Source organism: Enhydra lutris, unplaced genomic scaffold, assembly GCF_002288905.1.
Source record: "Enhydra lutris kenyoni isolate GAN:26980312 unplaced genomic scaffold, ASM228890v2 scaffoldscaffold13, whole genome shotgun sequence".
Taxonomy (NCBI): domain Eukaryota; kingdom Metazoa; phylum Chordata; class Mammalia; order Carnivora; family Mustelidae; genus Enhydra; species Enhydra lutris.
In genome coordinates, this window is record NW_019154097.1 from 4172074 (window position 1) to 4190519 (window position 18446).

Genomic DNA, 18446 nt, shown 5'->3' on the forward strand with positions numbered 1-18446 from the left:
TAACGCGTGGACTCACTGAAATAGCAGTCTCAGGGTGAGAGAGAACCCTTTATGGAAAGCCCCTTCACCAAGTACAGACAGAATCGCCTTCCTTCCCACCTCTCCAGTACAGACGGAAATGGATTCTGTATTCCACACCCCTCTTCCCGCCTCAACTCTTAGATAGTAGTTCTACCCATTTCCCCACCCTGTGCTCCCTGACAGGCAAGGGAGGATATTTCTCCCAGTTGGTGGGAAGAATTCTCAGGTTCATAGGGCAAAGGCTGCCCCAGAGACAAAGGCACTGGTGTTGAGAAACTGCAGTTCTTCCGGAATGGTGTGTCCAGTGTCTTGATGTTACTGACACCCTAGGGGAGAGCCAGAATGAGGACAGATCCTGCTCTGCGCCAAGCCTGAACAGAACAGCCTCTTCCCCTCCTTCTTCTCCCCGACTCCCAACACCCTCACACACCGGTAGCTGCGGTGCCCTCTGTATCCAAAAGGTTTCAGGCTGCTCCTGACGGTAGTCATGAGGCTGTAAGGGAGAAAACCTGAAAAGCTCTTGGTTTGAATCTTCCTCTCTTAACCTCTGCTACTTCCCCACAGCCCATTAGAAGCCAGCTGTACAAGTCGGATGGGATAAACTCTCACCTTGGTTGGGGCAGGAGGCCCGGCGTGTACCAGCTCCTTTTGGTAGTCATGGTGTGTCACAGACTCGACCTCAGAGTGCTTCCCTGTGGGTTCCTGCTCTGCCTGCACCTCTTTACTATATAGTCCTGGGAGATGTCAGAGCCATTCTTTCCAGATTTTTGTCTTCCCCCATCCCCTTTACCCTTCTCCCAGCTTCTTACCAGATCTGATGGTGCAGGAGCATCTCCAGCATGGCTTCCCGCTTTCCTGTGGGAGGGCAGGGAGTGGAGAGAGTGGGGGAGTCTGGTTAAGAAGCAGGCCCAGAAGAAACAAATGTGAGAAAAGGAAGGAAAATCATCGGGTTTTACCCTTCTACCCATCAGACAATCCACAGTCCTACCAGAAATTCTTTTCCTCTCTCTTTTCTCTAATGGGCTCATGCCCATTCTCTCATGCTTCCCACCTCGAATTGGTTGATAGTAGTTTCGTGGGGGCTGGTACGAGTCTTTCTGGGTGGTCCTGAAGGACATGGGTGACTGTTGCTGTGGGGTCAGCAGTCCCTGGTGTCCATGTCGGAAGAAGAAACTCTCGGAGCCATCCTGCATGCTTGGGACTCGATCCAGGTGGTTGGTGGCTCTCTGTGGGCCCCAAGGTGAGTGACCAAGATATCCTTTATGGTACCCACCCTCATAATAAACTACTGCCTCCCCCAGGAAACTGGGGGCAGTCTTCAGGAAAAGGCTGAAACCTTAATACCTCCTCCTCCCAGTTGTAGAGAAGGCAGTGTCCCCGTGGCAATGTTTCTTTGAGAACCTTACACTTCTCTTCAACTTGGGGGGTCTTCCATTGCCCTCGTGCACCAGGTTCTGGGACTTGCAAACTTTTCCAGGGTTGTTTCTGAGGTTCCCAGCAGCAGTAGTGATTCCAGCAGGAATAATTAGGGATCAGCTCTGCCCCAAGGTTTCTGAAGTTTGGGAGATTGCAGAGGCTGAGCTGAGGGTCATGGCCACGGTCTGGACTAGGCCCAGATTCAGTGGCAGGACCAGGGCCAGAATCAGAACCAGTCCCTTGACCAGAGTCACAGCCAGGGCCAGAGCCATGGCCAGGACCAGAACTGGAGCCAGTAACAGGGCCAGGACTAGAGCTACGGTCATTTGTAGTACAGGGATCCTGGGTGAAACGGGAAGCATAGACAGGCTCAAAGCCAAGTCTTCTCTGGTCTATCTTGTGGGTAAAGCTGGCTCCAGTGCAGGGCTCCCCAGGAAGACTGTCAGAGGAGCGGTCCATGAGAACACTCGGCTCAGAGTAGCGGACTCGGGTCTTCGTAGATAACGCATCGGTTTTGGCGGTGGAGGCAGCTGCAGATGCAGTATTTGCAGCTGCCAGGACCGACCTAGGACGGCCATCCAAAGGAAACGGTTCTGAAGAAGACCTGAGCCCTCCAGCGCCAGGCTGCACGTCCAAAGATCTAAAAGGAAGCGAATACATCAAAAGCGCAGCCCAGTAAGTCGGCTGACCTTTCTTGTACCCTTACACCTGCAGCCAAAGCTGCCGCTCTCACCCAGACCGCGATCCCTTGGTAGGCTCGGTGGTCTCCATCTTCCGGCAGCAGCTACTGGGTTGCCATAGAGACGGCAAATAATTCCAGGAGTCTGCGCAGAACTAGAGTTGGGCGGAAGTGTGTGTGGGGGGGGGGGTGAAGGCAAATTCTCTGCGGGGCGGAAGTCTTCAACCTGCGGCTGTCTGGGAAGTTTGCTTTCCATTCAGACTCCCTTCCGCCTCAGCCCAGCTTTTAAGGTACGGCTGGCCTACGGCCCTGCCTTCTACACTTAAGCGTGATTCTTTTGAGGCTTTCTAAGGTGGTTCTTTGTGTTGGAGACAAGCACAGGGCTGGGGTATCAGACTAAAGCATACTTGGTGTGCTTGTGTAGGGGCAACAGTAACTTCCCCTTAGTTCATTCTCAAAAGTGGAGGTAGTCTTTTTAAAATGTTTAAGGTTGAAAATACATTAGACAACTCAAAAGCAAAACGGTGAGACATGGGGATCAGTCAAAGGGTGGCAGCCTTTTTCGTGTGGTTACTTCTTCAGTAAAAGGCCCTCATGTTAAGGCCATCCTCCTCTCAGAACCCCTAGAACTCGGCCTGGCATTTGAATGAGGGCCAGGATTGAGCAGGTCTCCCCCCTGGGTTTCAATCTCTTCCTACTCACACAGGCTTATTCCTACTGCTACTTTTCTAGAAGCTTGACCCAGGTGGATCATTAGTCATGAGGACTCACAGACCTATAGGCAAATGCTTCTTTAACTACAGGATGGGTCTCCTTAATGTCTCTCACTCAGTCCATAGTTGATAGAGATCATTGTGTTTAATCAGTGTTCTTTCCTATTTGTGGTATCTTTATATATTTAAGACAGTGATCCAAAATCGAGGGAGATCAAGTTTATTAGCATCATAGGGTTCATTCCCCTCCACGCTCCAAGCATCCAGGTCTGGGGTTCTTGGTCAGTTGGTAGGTTCAACCTGGAGGCCACTGGAGCTGTCGACCCCCAAGTACGTGAATGTGCAGATGATACACAGACTGTGCACCCAGCTTCCCATCATTTATCACTGAAATAGAGCATGGGGTTATGGAACACGGGAAAGGTCAAAGACTAAAGATCAGACTGAGGGACAGGTTTGAGAATTTATAGGTGAGGGGCTCAAGGACCAAAAGTTACTCACCAAGTCGGTATCCATCTCCCAGGCCCTCAGCCTTTGCTGTCTTCTTGGCCACAAGGAGAAGGTGTCCTAGAAGCTACAGGGAAAGGGGAGGGAGACAGGTGGCTTCATTTACAGGGAGAAAAACCTCTAGCTGTTGTCCAGGGCTCCCCTGCCCCAAAGCCAAATGTTGGCTCTGCTCTTCCCACCTGCTGGTCCTCTTCTTCAGCCTGGCTAATCCGAGGAATGGGCTTCTTAGGAATGACAAGGAAGTGCACAGGAGCTTGAGGCGCCACATCACGGAATACAAGACACTGGGAGTAGTGACAGGCCAGAGGCCACCATATTACTTTTTAACAGGCTGATGTATCTCACAAGTTCCTAAGGGGACGACCCCTAAAGGCACCCCACCTGCTGGTCCTCATATAGAATATCAGCTGGGAGGCTTCGATCCAGGATCCGGGAGAAGACCGTTGGGGCTGCTCCCTTAGGAGCTGTCTGCTGAGCCTTGGCCACTTCATTTCCATCAGTCACACCTGCAGCTCCTCGGACCTGAAGGTGGGTCAGACATACCCGAGGGAGGGAGCTGACAATACCTTTCCCATATAGTGAGTCAGGGCTGGCAAAGGCTGGGTTGTTAGTCATTAACTTCATTCTTCTAAGAACCTATTAGTGTTTCCCATCCAAAAGACAAGTTCCTGAATTTCAGAACATCAGCAGCAGAGAGTAGGGTTATAGTGCTGAGCTTGGTTAGATAAAGGCCGTATTACAATGCAGGATTCAGCAGTGCAATTGATTCCTGTTCCTAACGTGTCTAGTAAATTTAGTTACTGTTCGGAGGAAAGGACACAGGATGAGAACTGGACACTTAGGTCCCAGTTCTTCTTTTACCACTGAATTACCTTAGATAAATCCCTCCTCTTGGCTTTAAATATAAAATAAAGGGAGTGGTTTGTATCACCTTTGAGACCACTGGAGCCCTTTCCATTTACTCACACCTTGTTACTAAGTTTCCACTTATTTCCATTACCTGTTGCCTGATCTTTCAGTTGTGTTACCCGTTTTATTCAAGTTTGACACAAGCACGTCTTGATGTCAGATCTGACCTCTGTGAATTTTAACTTCAGTCCCTTAAATCAGTGAAGGGAAGAATTATGTGAACTCAGCAACCCCAGCCCCAGGGGATTGCGGGTAGGGAGGCCCCAGTTTTCCAGGGGCTCAGAGAAGGCTGAAGTCAGTGTTGTCACATTGTGGGAGAAAGAGGTGGGATGAACCTGACCCCTCTGACAAGTGGAGAAGATGAGAGGTTAATACACGTGCTCAGGCGGCCAGGGGCCTGACAGGGGCAGGAGACGGGCTCCAAGAAGACAAATTTCACTTCCTGCAGGGGGCGCCGAGGAGGCTGCCCGGAGCAGGCGTTCGGTCACCTGGGTTTCAGGTAGGCTTAGAAGGCAGCAGCCAATCCACTGACCTTTCGCGACCTCGGCGCCCCCACCGGTGCAGGGCGTCGGCCACCGCCGCCCACCAGCCCGACCTCACCGCACAGCCCCGGAGCTTGCACCACGGGAGGGGCGCCGTTCCTTGCCCGGCGTCCGGGCTCCGTTCCCGCGAGGCCGCAGGGCCGCGCGCACCTGGGGGAGGAACGCCAACCCCTGGCCCGGAGAACGGCAGTGCCCGCGGGACGCCCTCTGAGCTCCCACGGTCGCTTCTCACCTGTGCCCCCCGCGGCCCCGCCACCGCCACCGCCACCGCCACCGCCCTGCGCGCCACGCACAGCCCAGCAGCCAGCACCAGGGCGGCCGCCATCTTGCCCCTCAGTCGCCGAGCCTTTCTCCGAACCCCAGTACGCGGGCCCGCCGCCAGCCCGAGGTGGGTCCGCCCGGGAGCCGGTGAGCGGCAGCCATTGGCTCCGCCGGCCGCCGCGAGCTAGCCCTACCATCCCATTGGTCGCGCTTCTGGGCCGCTTGCTGCCCTTTATCCCAGAGGGTGGTGCCGTTCACTCCGCTGGCTCCGCCACCACCCCGGAGGCGGAATCTTTTCATCCCATTGGCTTCTTCTGCCAGCTGGAGGGCGAGTGTTCCACTCCATTGGCCTCGACTTCTGGTCAGAGTGAAGGTTCCTTCGCCATTGGGCCCCCTAAGTAGTTTCGCCAAGAGAGTATCTCACTCCATTGGAAGGCTTAGGAGACCAGGTGGGATTTTCCTCCAATTGGCTCTGCTGCACCACACTCGTGTGGCACCAAGCCCCCTAAGGTCGTGGCCCCTCTCCCGGCATTGGCCAGGAAGAGGGCGGGTTCTGTGAAAGCTCGGCGCTGGCTGGCTCCGGGAACCACCGCAACCCGCGAAGGCCAAGGCCACGGAGGGGGGCGGGGCGGCGGCTCCAGGCGAGTGGGGCAGAAGGCGAATTGGGAGGGGGGTCCTTTAACTGGTGGGATAGATACCCAGCTTCCTTCCTACAAGGGCATTTCAGCCCCTTGAGCATTTCAGAGATTTTTAAAATTTACTCATCCAAGGGCAGTTTCTCCTTAGTTTATGTTCTTGTGTCCAAACACCAAGATTGAAGATTCTGCAGTTTGTTTTCAGGGCATTTCCCCCCCCTTTTTTCCCTTTCTTTTTAAACGGGGGTGCGACGGGAGGGGCCTGTCTTTGCCACACGACTAATAAGCAAAGGCATAGGTATCCAGTGTTCTTTCCTAATCGGAAATGGTTAGCCTTGCTCCTGGCATTTTCAGTTAGTCAGGTTTGAAGAACAAGGGAAAATGCGTCAGTAGTATATTTTGTTTTGCCGAAATATATATTTTTGACAGAAGGAACAGGGGTCACAGTGCTGATATACTCACACAGTTAAGTTTTAGTATGACTTCAACACTTAGGACAAAAGCCACCACTGTATCTTTAGGTTTTTTTTTTTTTTTTTAGTTCATGTCCTTGACATAGATAGGTGCTCAATGATTGTGGAATGAATAATATTTGGTGTTTCATTTGCTTTCATAATATGTAATATGTTTAAAATATATATGTTTAAAACATGTAATGTTTAAAATATGGGGCGCCTGGGTGGCTCAGTTGGTTGGGCGACTGCCTTCGGCTCAGGTCATGATCCCGGACTTCCAGGATCGAGTTCCGCATCAGGCTCCCAGCTCTTTGGGGAGTCTGCTTCTCCCTCTGACCTTCTCCTCTCTCATGCTCTCTCTCACTCATTCTCTCTCAAATAAATAAATAAAATCTTTAAAAAAAATGTTTTAAAATATTACATAATATGTAATATTTCATAATATGTAATGCCCCTGACAATCAATTTTCCATATTATTAGTCTGTGTAAATATACTTTGTAATGTCTGCCTATTATTAGTTTTTAAGATTTTACTTTAGTTGAGAGAGAGAGAGAATGAGCGGTGGGATGGGGGCAGAGGGAGAAGACAGAAGCAGACTCCCTGCTGAGCAGGAAACAGGATGCCTCAGCCCATTCAGGGCTCCGTCCCAGGACCTGGAGATCACCACCTGAGCCCAAGTTAGATGCCCAAGTGACTAAGCCACAAAGGCACCCTCTGCATATTATTTGTTTGAATGAGTTTTCACAGTAGCCATTGCTTTACTGCTGACTATTGAATTAGTTTTAGTGAATGGTCATTATGGCGCTAATTGCATATCACCAGCCAAGAACAACTCTTTACTTCCAGAGATAGTAACCACATTTGCTATAGCCGTATTATTGTTAGAAAGTCCTTTTATCCTCCAAAGGGCAGACATTCGACCCTGTACTTTCCTCTAGGAGTTCTAGCAGTCCAGATTGCATCTCTTCCTTTGGAAGTATAGCTAGCTTCCCCAAATGTGGGGAAATGTAGACTGGCCTTTTCTGTGCCCTAGAGGTTACATGCAGTTCTCTGTGGTGCCTTTGAGAACGCAGCAGCCCATAGAGCTGCTTTGGAGAAGCTCAAGAGGTAAGAGGAGCTGGGATCTAGGAAGGGGAAGGAAACTGGCCAGGCATGGTAGACAACAAAGCGCTTTGAAACTGGTTATTTCTTTGGGTTCTCAGGGAAAGCAGGTAGCACAGTGATTATTCTTTTACAGAGCCAGAAACTGAGGCCCAGAGAGGGCTTGCCTGGGATCACAGAGCCCATTAGAGCCCGAATCTCCTACTCCTTGTAAAAATAACTATGATTCACTGATTTTGGCCACAGTCACTGGTTTCGGCCCCTTGCCCACAGTTCTTTACTCCAAGTCTTTGTGATCCCTGGCAGATGCTCTCATCTAAGAGCTGAAGTTCTCTGTAGGTTCTGACCAATGTCTCCTGTACTGATCCCCACCACTACATCAGCTACTGGACCTCATTAGAGACTTCTGTTCCTTTGTTCTTTTTTTTTCAGTTTGTCAGTTGCTTCCTGGCTTTACGTTCTGTCCATTTGTGTGGTCAGCTCTCCCTACATTCTCAAGCCTTCTTTTTGACTTTCCTGATCATCCTTCCTGACACCCTCCCATCATCAGCTATCAATCTAACTCAATCTAACTATTGTGTTTCTCTTCCTCTTTAGGTTCCTGCTTCCAGCTGTACTTGAATCCTCAACTGCCCACTGATTAGGTTTTTCTGTGATTTCCCACATCAGCCTTCCCAAATCTTCTCCTCTCTCCTACTCCCCACTCCTACCCCTTGCCTTCATGACCAGCAACTGACCTTGTCTCCTACTTCACAGGGAGAACTTCCACAAGATCCTGCTTCCTGCAGCTCAGTGAAGGCCCATCATTTTCCTTCTTCTTTCCTCTTGGTCTTAGGAGGTGGTGGTTCTCCTCCAGAGCAAATCCCTTCACCTCTGCCCTGATCTCATTTCCTCCCTCCATCTCTGGGATGTCTCACCAGGCTTCTCTTTCTCTCTTCGGTATCCTTCAAGATCTTCCTTTACTGGTTCCTCCCCTTTTTCCCTCCTAAAAATTGTTTCTTGATTCCACATCTCTCTCTGGATATTGTCTGACTTCTCTCCTGCTCTTTTCATCCAAGCTTCCTAAAGAAACTCTTTCAGACTTACTGGGTTTGGTTTCTACCCCCACTGCATCACTGAAACTACATTATCTGAAGTGCCCAAAGACCTAATTGTAAAATCCAGCGGACATTTTTCAGTCTTTATTACTGGCATCTCCAACTGCATCCAACACCAGTGTTTACTCTATTCTTCCAAAAACCCCCTCCCTCCCTGGCTTCCTTGAAGCCACTCCGTCCTTCGGATGCCAGAGCTAGCATCTCGAATGTGGGTTTGGTGGAAGCAGTTGGCTTGATCCAGCCTGTCTCCTTTGTGGTCCTCTCTCTTGCCCGCATTATGTGCAACTCTAAGATCCTAGGATCTATTTGCCCCATACAGAACCAGGCCAGATTCCAGGGGCTTCCCTTTTATTGATGATTTGAGCCAGGTTCAAAGAGGCCTGCGCCAGGTGTTGATAGTGTCTGTGCCTGGAGGAGGGAAAAGCAGAGGTGAAAGGGTCAGGTGAGGGAGTCAGACAAAGGGTCAGGCCAGAGGCTGTGTGGGCCAGGAGGCCCCGGGGGTCTGCAGTGGGAGCCAGGACGGCCAGAGGGCCCCTGCTTCTGTAGAGCCTCAGTCAGAGTTGGCTTCTCGGAAGGTAGGCATCTCTGCAAAAGGCATATAGTCTGCTCCTGGGGGTAGAAACAGGTGCAAGTATGGGGTGCAGCGGGTGAGAGGGTGAGGTAGTCCTGGAGGGGATGGTTGAGGGTGGGAGCACCTTCCTGCCCGGCCTTCTGACTAAGACCCCCACTGTTCTAGGTTGCCCCCTCACCATGAGGCCTCCCTCCTCGTCGCCGGGTCTCCTCAGTCTCAAAGAAAGTCTCATGTTCCTCCCAGCGACGGTCACAGGCCGCACAGAGGAAATTAGACTCAAAGCAATTGCAGCAACAACCTGGGGCAAGGAGGAAGCCAGACAAGTATAGGGAATTGGTGTTTCCCCCTGGGCTGACTACATTCTCATCTCTTCCATACCAACCACAAACACAGGTTTCTTCTACCAGTTCCCCTATCCTTATTCCCAAACTATTTGCATCCTACCCATGCCCACCCCTGTACTCCCCTCACCCTAGAAATTACCTTTCACCCTGCAGGGATGGGACCCAGTAGCTGTGTGCTCTTCATGGCTGTGTTTGCAGCGACATTGGGCCCTCCAGGCCTTGGGGTCAAAGGTAGCTCGTCTTTTGAGCCAGAACTCACCCACCTCCTCTGGGCGTGATGGGATAAAGCAGAACATGAGGCAGCGACACTGGCCCACATTGCAGGGCACGGATATGTCTAAGGGAATGGGGAGAAATGTCTAATGGGAATGGGGAATGGGGAACACCTAATAGGGCCAGGCCTTCCCATGCCAACTCCCCCCACCCCCCATACCAACACACACACTTTTCTGTCATATGGCCAGAGTATAGTTATCCCTTCCCCTGACAGAGGCTGGTCAGTTCTCCCTACCTGAGATGATCTGGTGCTCTTTCAGCAAGTGTCCACAAAAGCATTTGGACTCATCTCCAATCCGGAAACAGTCCCATAGATAATGGGGGCAGCGCCAGCCAATGTAGAGACCTGAGTGTGGAGGGATTAACAAGGAAAAGTGAGAAGGAAAAATAGCGCAAGCCCCTTGCCCAAGGCGTTCTCACCTCTCTGCCTAGATGTATTCACCTCCACCCATGAAGTTCCCATCCCCACCCCCTTAGACAATTTCCCACCAGGTTTTCTCAGTGTTCCACAAGGGTTTCAGTTCCTTTCCCACCCCAGGATCCACTCCATCTCTGTTAGCCTGTCAGAAATGACTGAAGACCATCTTCAAAATTATAAATGAAATTTTGTTTGAAGATGAACATGAATCTTGCCAAATTCTCTGTGACTGTGAAGATTCCCATCTCTTCCCCTTCCCACATTAAAGCCCAACTTTATTTTGTTTCCTTGAAGTGTCTAAGGTGAGGGAAGGGAAGATGACTGGCCAGGTGTAGAGGAGGTGGTGAGGACTGGCACCTCAGAAGCATGGTTGTTGAAGGCACCGGAGGCAGAGGAGGAGGAGTTTGGGCAGCTCTGGGACCAGGAGGAGGGCTTTCCTCACTTTTCAAGGTTCGCACCTTCATATTTCCTTTTTGTGTTCCTGGTGTTACGGAACTAATGCTGTCTGCAAACTTGAGAAGGTCTGCCTATGGTTCTCTAAGAATCAGGAGAAAGAGGTAGGCCAGAAGTCCTGAGTGGTGAAGATCAAGAAATCGAAGCTTGTGAGGCTAAGAAGTATCCCTGAGAGCAGGCACCAGTGAGATGCCACAACCCTTGAGAGCCTGGTTTCCACAGTGGGATCTGAAACTGGCTTCACAGGTCGGCGGTACTACAAGGCAAGGGTGGAGCCATGTAAATGTGGGAGGAGAGCCAGAGAGTACATTCCACTCAGATTTTCTCACCCTTTAGGAGACCCGAGAGTACTCCAATTTCTAGGTAAGAATCCTGGATGAGTCCTCATGGAATGGGACATTCAGCCATAGGACCCATTCCCATTTAAAGGCTACAGTGAAGTGTCACCTCTGCTAAAAAGTTTTCCCTGACTTCCTCTTTCTGTCTAGGGGCCCATGTTTTTGACTTTTCCCGCTACTCCTATCACAGTACAATGCATTGGAATAGATTTTTTCACTTATGTTTCTCTTAAACTAAGTTCTTCTAAGGAGGGGTCTGGCTTTTCATTTGCATCTCTTGTCCTAGCTTAGGGCCTGGCCCGAAATAGGTGCTCAGAGAGCACAGACTCCTTGACTGAGTAAATGAAGGAGGAAATTCCTTCAGAAGGGAAGAGAGACCCTGTATTATAGGCATATCCCTGAGGTTAGTGTCCTCTGGTCTTTGACTTTGGCCAGGGCCACAATTCACAATTCTGTGCCTAATTGTCAGCCTAGGTTTTCTTGCCTTACCCATGGTCTTTAAGGGTCTAAAGCCTGTCCAGATGTGGCTTTTGGCTTTGCTACTTCTGTCTTGATACTGACAGCCCACAGTGCCAGCGCCCCATTACACCAGCAAGGCTTGGTCGAAGGGGCAGCGTATGGGCAGAGTCACAATGGAGGTGAGCGGGGGCTAGGATTCTACTAGAGGAATTCTGAATTCCATCCAGAGGCTGAGCAGATGAGGTGTGGAGGTGAAGGAGGGTCAGTTCCCATAGATTGAGGTCCTGCCTGGGGGCCTGGGAGAGTCAAGTCCAAGTAACGATATAGGAGTCAGTGTTCAGCTCTCAGATGAAGACTAGAGTTTAAACAGAGACTGGTGACTATACCTCAGACTCCATTATAGGTGTCCGTGCTCTTAAAGTGGGACAGTTGACATCAGGCCATGTAGTCCAGAGTGGAACCCTCCTCTCTCTGCTCTGATTCCAAACACTCTTCCTGTTATAAGTGGACAAGGACTGGCAGGGGGAGGAGGCATTATCTGGGATGCCATTTTGACTCTGTACAAGGTGATTCTATGTAGTTTCGCCTTAAGAATCTTTGCCCCAAGCATTTTCAGTGCAAACATTTTCACTGCATGATCAATTGGCCATAGACAATTTAGCCACAAAAGATAAAATTACAAAAAAAAAAAAAGACATTCATCAAAAAGGGCATAATGAAACATGGAAACTGAATATCAAAATTAAAAATGGCTTTATTGCAAAATGCAAAAAAATTGAATTTAAAATGAATTTAAAATGTATAGAACAGATTCATGGCAATACCATGCAAATAACTCATTTTATTTTGTGGATCGTACCTAACCACTTGTCTTCAAAGTCTTAAATTCATAGTATTATACGTTTTTGTTTTTTGGTTGTTTTTTGTTTTTGTTTTTGGGTTTTTTTGGCGTGTTGATTCATCAGTTTGTTTTTGTTTTGTTTTTTGCTCATTATTCATCACTTTTTCTTTTTTTCTAAAATTTTCCCCTCATTAAGAGGTATCAGTTTCCAAGTACTAGGATACATATTTGTAACTGAGCTTTGTATTGTGTTCTGAAAGCTTTCTACACTGCTCTTTGTTCTCGACAGATTGTCACATGTCCATTGATAGACATTCCAAAGTTGTATGGGAAGTTGTGTGGGTTTAAAACTCTGTGTCACTGTGTAGACAATTATGAAGCCCAAGATTTATGTAATATAAAAATAAGAGAATTGTGTCAATGGAGAAATGAAACCAAACTCAACCAGTTGATGAAACTAACAAACTGCCAAACCAAACTACCAACTAGTTATTTTTTTTAATCTTTTATGGCAAATTGCCTTATGGTCAAGTAATTTTGTGGTGCACTATTTGTGGCAAAGGTGTCTATGGCACAGATGTTTACTCTGAAAATACCAGACAGGGACAACTGATTCCATGCTCATATAATATTTGCGTGATAACATCTCTTTTTGCTTAGAACATCTCCATACAACATACAGCTATTTTTACGTGAAGGATGTCTCCAGTCCAGACATATAGTCAGGTATCTCCAGACTTTTTCAACAGCATGTTCCACCAGCTCTTCAAGTGTGGTACAGCCAATTATTCCTTTCAAACCTGGCCCTCAAGCTTTGTCTTCTGTTCATCCAAACACATACTTATCATGCATCTTCTCTGTTTCTCTAATGGCATCATCATCCAATCAGTATCTAAGCCAAAAACCTGGGGGTCATTCCAGGCATGTCCTTCTCTCTTATCCCATACATCCAAAGATCCAAAGGTCAGTTTTACCTTCTTAACATTTCTTGAACGTTCTATTTCTCTCCACCTCCACGCATCTACTTCTGACCTGGATTATTATTACCACTGCCCAATGTAGTCTTCCTGTGTGCAGTCTTATCTTTCTGAAGTCTACACTACTGCCAGAGCAGTCTTTCAAAACCACAAATTTGCTCATGTTATTGTCCCACTTAAAACCTTTTGGTAACTCTCAGTTGCCCTTAGGTTATAATCCCAACTCTTGAGCTTTGCACAGAAATGCCTGTACACTTCTGCCCTTCCAGAGCTGAGCTCTGAGCTCCGTTCAACATTTCTTGCACTTTCCTACTGGCACCTTGCCCTCACTTTTTACCTGTCCACCTCTTCTTACTCATCTTACAGATTCCAGCTGAGAAGTCATCCCTTCCAAGACTTATTCCCCGAGCACCCAAGATTAGGTGCCCTTTTTTTTCTGCTTATGAGGCACTGTGGACTGACCTCACTCATAGAAATTATTAGAATGAATTATAATTATCCTTTTTACTTATTGGTGTCTCTCATTAGAGTACACATTTTGTTTTAAAGATTTATTTATTTGAGAGAGAGAGAGAGAGAGAGAGAGAGTAAGAGAAAGCATGAGAGCAGAGAAAGTCAGAAGGAGAAGCAGACTCCCTATGGAGTTGGGAGCCCAATGCGGGACTTGATCCCAGGACTCTAGAACCATGACCTGAGCTGAAGGCAAATGCTTAACCAACTGAGCCACCCAGGCACCCCTAGAGTACACATTTTTTGAAGGATTTTGTTTTTGACATCCCACCAGCCACTGCTTCCACACCTGGCTCAATGCCTGGCACACAGCTGGTGCTCAGTAAATGCTGACTAAATAAAAGAAAAGCTTACATTTGATCCTTCTCTACACAGCACACATCCTGATTCTCTAGGGACTCAAGATCCCCAATATTAGGAGGGAACCCTAAATACCTTTTTCAGGATTGAATGACACTTAAATTACTACATAAAGCTGCCTGTTTAAACAGGAAAATGAAGAAGTTCCATGTGGAGAAGTATAGCAGCCTTGAAAAATGAGGAGCAGGCAGGAGGTTCTGAGAATGACCTTGCATTTCCAGGAAGAATAAGGGTGACAGAAGATGTTAAAATAAGCAAACAAAGCCATTTCAATGCCTGAATTAAGACAGATGAGATCATTGTGACTTTCTTGGCCAGGGGTAGAGGGGGAAGGGTCCCAGCATGAGAATGAGAGTAAATTGCATGAGGAGTGAGAAGACATACGATTGCCTGGTTGTCTTTATATCTTAGGCCCATCTAGTTTCAACATAACCCTCTTACTATCATAAGGGGAAAGGAAGTATGAAAGACAAAAATAAATGAACTCCTGTCTATTGAATTGTCTAGAAACCCCAGAATCTGCAGAGCAGGTCGGGGTGGCCTTCATTCTGAAGGTATTTGCTATAGACATGAATTTCAGCAACACAGGTATACATGCTTGCACTGGAGGGCATGGGTTTCCATCTGCACACCTTTTATATGCAGGCATACATAAGCACAGCATGCCACTTATGGGGCTGTCAAGAGTACTGATTCTGGGCTGAGACTTGGAATCAACAGGGCTTGAAGTTCCCACTCTCCTCCTTGGTGAAGAGACTCACAGCTTTTGGGTACCTAGGTGATAATGAGTCTGGCATGCTGGGTGACAGCCTTTTAGTGAAGTTCCACCAAGGGGACCAAGGCCTTTTGCCATGTCAGAGCCACAAGTCTCCTGGATTGTCTAGGGTCCTGGGCCATCTCTGCCTTAAGGTCTGTTTGGTCCAGGCTTTCAGAGCCCTAGAGGTGGGTCTGGTGTATGGCCATTCTTTTTTTTTTTTTCCTTTTAACAATTTTAGTTTAGCTTCCTGTCCCTCCCTGGGCTTTATATGAATATCCCCACTTTTTTTCTGTACCATGCTATCCACATTGGCCCACCTGGCTTCTCCCCTCCTAGATTAAAGGCAGTTAGCATTGCCATTTCCACAGGGGACAGCAATCCATTGATCAGGGCAGGTTCCCTGGTCCAGTTGGATTGGAGGATGGCCATGGCCTGTCACAGGCTTCTGAAGGGTTTTCTGGGCTCACCTGTCTGGATGGCACTCAAGGCTGCATTCTTCTCCCATTGGAAAAGATAGTTCATCTGAGCACCGAACTTCTCTCTGGGCCTTGCCTTAGCCACTTCCACCAGCTCTGTTTGCTCGGCAGGGACCACTGGGTGGGCTGTGTAATCTGGGAAGGGAGAAGCTGAGTAACCAAGGAGAAGTGTGGAGGCCCTAAAACTAAGAGAAGAGGCCAGGTTAAAGAGTAACCCAATCCCCTCCTCCTGGGGCAGGTATAAGGCAGTGATGAGAATGGGGAAAAGTGCAGGCACAATTACGGCTAAATCCTTTCTTCCCCTTCTTCTTGCCCGGCTGTTGTCCTGGCTGAGCTGTGTGTGCGCTGCTGTCAGTGGCCTCCACCTGCTCCTTGTCCTCTCCTTCCTCTTCCTCTTCCTTTGCAGATGTGTCCAGGTGGACCGGGGCTGAAGGGCTTGAAAGGGAGTGCTTTTGAAGGCTCTCATACTCAGAGATCTGGCTGGACTTCCTTCTCCACAAGACCTCACTGGGAGAATACTTAAAGAGGTCTTCCTCCAGAGTATCAGGGGAAGATACAGGAACATGGTCTTGTGATGAGGTATGAGAAAAAACACGTTTCTCTGGGTCCTTAAAGATGAGAGTCTCCAACAGGGTCTCAGGCATAGGGGTTTCCAAAGGGTTCTCAGAGTATCCTACAGGGGTCTCAGAGATAGAGGGCTCCAAAAGGGTTTCAGAGGTATAGGTCTCTGAAGGGGCCTGGGAAGTGGATGGAACCATAGGCAATTCAGAAGTGTGGACTTCTAAAGGGGTCTCAGAGATGGAAGTTTTCAAAGAGGTTTTGGAGGTGTGGGTCTCTAAAGGGGCCTGGGAAGTGGATGGAATCATATGAGATTCAGAGGTGTGGGTCTCTAAAGGGGTCTCAGAGATGGAAGGCTCCAAAAGGGTTTCAGCGGCAAGGGGCTCTAAGGGGGTGTCAGAGATGGAAGTCTCAAAGGGTGTTTCAGGGATAGGGGGCTCCTGTGATTCTTTAGCAGAGAGGTCCTTTGAAGAGGGGTGCTCCTCTGTATCCATGGTGCTATGAGGCTCTTCTGTGACCTTGTCTGCTTCCATCTAGTGGTAGAATAGGATACAGCCTTCATTAGGTTGGGACTGGAGGGTCTGCAAGTCAGAGTACAGTGGGGGTTATGGAGTTAGGATAAGGATTTCCGTGCACCTGAGATATAAGGGGGAAGCAAGATGAACTTTGGTGCCAGGAGGTTCTTCTGTGTGCCTAGACCCCATGTGACATGTGGCCACAGATTGTGAGGAAGCTGGAATTTAGAGAGAAAAAGGCTGAAACAGTCAGAATCCCATCAGTAGATGGTAATAGAGGACCGTGACCCAGGAGGGAGACTGAACATAGCAACTTGACTAGTCCAAGAGCACGTCCTGGGCCTTAGGACGATGGAGGTCAGGTAGTAGAGTTCTAGAGACTGGGATACCAAGCCAAAGTGGGGGTTTGCTCCTGAGTACAAGACAATGCCACGATGCATTAGGCAGGGCCCTGAGTGCAGTCTGGTTTTGTCTAGAGACCACATACATCCTTCCTTGATGATGTCACTCATGTTCAAGGCTTCAGTTACTTCTAGCTGGTATGTGGATGATTTCCTAAATCCATACTTCCAGCTCAGACCTTTTAATCCCTGTACTTAACACTCATACCCATGGCTAAATGGATGTCCGGCAGGGCATGAAAGCTGAACTATGGGAATTATTTTGGTCTTACCCTTTCCCCTCAAACCTCATCTACAAATAGGCACTAAGGACTGTATTTCCTATCTTCTAAATAATTCCAAAATCCACTCTCTCTTTTCTTTTCCCTCTAATTTTGTTCAAGTTCTCAGAATTTTCTACCTTGATTATATAGTAACTTCACCCCTCTGCCTCCTCCAGCGTATTAATCCACTCAGCCATTCTTTCACTGATTTATGTAACTTTTGCTTTTATAAACAACTCAATCTTACACTTTCACCTAGGCACTGTGCTAAGCACTGGACTCAGTTGAAAGAACCTGGGAAGGATATCTGGCTAACCAAAATAACAATACAGATGAGTTGGTGTTGTGCTGGGGTAAGCTCAGGACGCTCTGGAGTGGGGTGTGACAAATTTGTCTTGGAAGGATGTCCAAAAGAAGTCAGTCCTCATTAATGACACAATGGAGATCTTTCTAAAAACATAAACCTAAAAACGTCATTCCTTTGCTTAAAAACACTCAATTGGGGACGCCTGGGTGGCTCAGTGGGTTAAGCCTCTGCCTTTGGCTCAGGTTATGGTCTCAGGGTCCTGGGATTGAGCCCCACGTTGGGCTCTCTGCTCAGCGGGGAGCCTGCCTCTTCCCCCACCTCCGCTTGCCTCTCTGCCTACTTGTGATCTCTGTCTGTCAAATAAATAAATAAAATCTTTTTTTTAAAAAGGATTTATTTATTTATTTGACAGACAGAGATCACAAGTAGACAGAGAGGCAGGCAGAGAGTGAGAGGAGGAAGCAGGCTCCCCCGTTGAGCAGAGAGCCTGATGCGGGGCTCCATCCCATGATCCATCCTGGGATCATGACCTGAGCTGAAGGCAGAGGCTTTAACACACTCAGCCACCCAGGCGCCCCAATAAATAAAATATTTAAAGAAAAACAAAACAAAACACTCAATTGTTTCAGCCTAAGGATTAAGTTTAAATTTCTTGGCCCTGAAATTCAAGGCTTGTCTTTATTTGCAATAGAGCCTAAGTATTCCAGCCTTAGCCTTCTGTGGTCCCTACTTTCCCGCCATGCTCCAGAGATACTAAACACACCACTTAACACTCATTAGAATCTTTCCAAAGGGGAAGTTTGGGACATTAAGTAGGGAGAGAGGTAGGGTGATAGGAATCTGACTAGGCATTCAGCAAGAGGAAAAAGATACTTGAGGGTGGAGAACCAGAGGATGGGAGAAGAAGGAGAAAAAGAAGGGGAAGAGGGAATTGTGGGGAGTAAACGTGGCGGAGGGGGAGTGTAAGGATGAAAAATACAGAATGGGGGGGGGTGGACTGAGTTGGAAAGGGGCAGAAGGTGTTAGGAGGGGAGTGGTGTGAGAGTTTGGAAGAGGAGGCTTTGGAGAAACCACCTACCTCTGGGCTTTGGCTTGGCTGTTACAAGTCCTTCCTTAGGTCACAATCTCGTCTTAAGCTGGGAAGGGGAAATGTTAGCGAGGGGTGGATAGCTCTTGGATGAGACCCGCCTTGCTGTTGCTATGTAATGAGAAGCCTTGCCTTCAAGTCTACCACTTGGGGAGGGAAGTTGGACACCTGCAGAAATTTGCAAAGGAACTCTGGCC

At 48.4% G+C, this 18446-nt stretch overlaps 4 protein-coding genes across 8 annotated transcripts in view; 1 reads left to right on the top strand and 3 right to left on the bottom strand.

Annotated features, from left to right (window-relative positions):
- Positions 1-61: 61 nt before the first annotated feature.
- LOC111146109 (sperm associated antigen 8) lies at positions 62-2223 on the bottom strand. The gene is made up of 7 exons (XM_022501503.1): positions 2171-2223; positions 1366-2077; positions 1073-1247; positions 831-876; positions 631-745; positions 452-514; positions 62-347 (listed from the first exon to the last, which is right to left on the bottom strand). The coding sequence occupies exons 1-7, from the start codon at positions 2206-2208 to the stop codon at positions 159-161; spliced, it is 1338 nt and encodes a 445-aa protein (XP_022357211.1). The 5' UTR covers positions 2209-2223; the 3' UTR covers positions 62-158.
- An 810-nt stretch (positions 2224-3033) lies between these two features.
- On the bottom strand, positions 3034-5444 carry LOC111145923 (histidine triad nucleotide binding protein 2). Of its 4 annotated transcripts, none has more exons than XM_022501240.1 (5): positions 5243-5444; positions 3718-3858; positions 3516-3620; positions 3331-3403; positions 3034-3216 (listed from the first exon to the last, which is right to left on the bottom strand). In XM_022501240.1, exons 1-5 carry the CDS (start codon positions 5243-5245, stop codon positions 3125-3127), a joined length of 414 nt encoding a protein of 137 aa, XP_022356948.1. In that variant the 5' UTR covers positions 5246-5444; the 3' UTR covers positions 3034-3124. The 4 variants fall into 4 exon arrangements, with proteins under 4 accessions (XP_022356948.1, XP_022356947.1, XP_022356946.1 ...); XM_022501239.1 differs by lacking the exon at positions 5243-5444 and adding an exon at positions 5020-5233; XM_022501238.1 differs by lacking the exon at positions 5243-5444 and having other exon boundaries at positions 3718-5075.
- Positions 5124-18446, top strand: part of LOC111145921 (transmembrane protein 8B) — a 40456-nt gene continuing 27133 nt past the window's right edge. Inside the window, exon 1 of one of the 2 annotated variants that reach the window (XM_022501234.1) lies at positions 5124-5175. The gene's annotated coding sequence lies outside the window, so the exon portion shown is untranslated. Of the gene's footprint in view, positions 5176-5445; positions 5498-18446 lie in introns of those variants that run through there. The other variant, XM_022501232.1, reaches the window with a different exon arrangement.
- On the bottom strand, positions 8670-18269 carry LOC111145922 (family with sequence similarity 221 member B). The gene is made up of 8 exons (XM_022501237.1): positions 18241-18269; positions 16124-16209; positions 15429-15970; positions 15110-15250; positions 9765-9875; positions 9393-9590; positions 9088-9207; positions 8670-8746 (listed from the first exon to the last, which is right to left on the bottom strand). The coding sequence occupies exons 2-8, from the start codon at positions 16207-16209 to the stop codon at positions 8709-8711; spliced, it is 1236 nt and encodes a 411-aa protein (XP_022356945.1). The 5' UTR covers positions 18241-18269; the 3' UTR covers positions 8670-8708.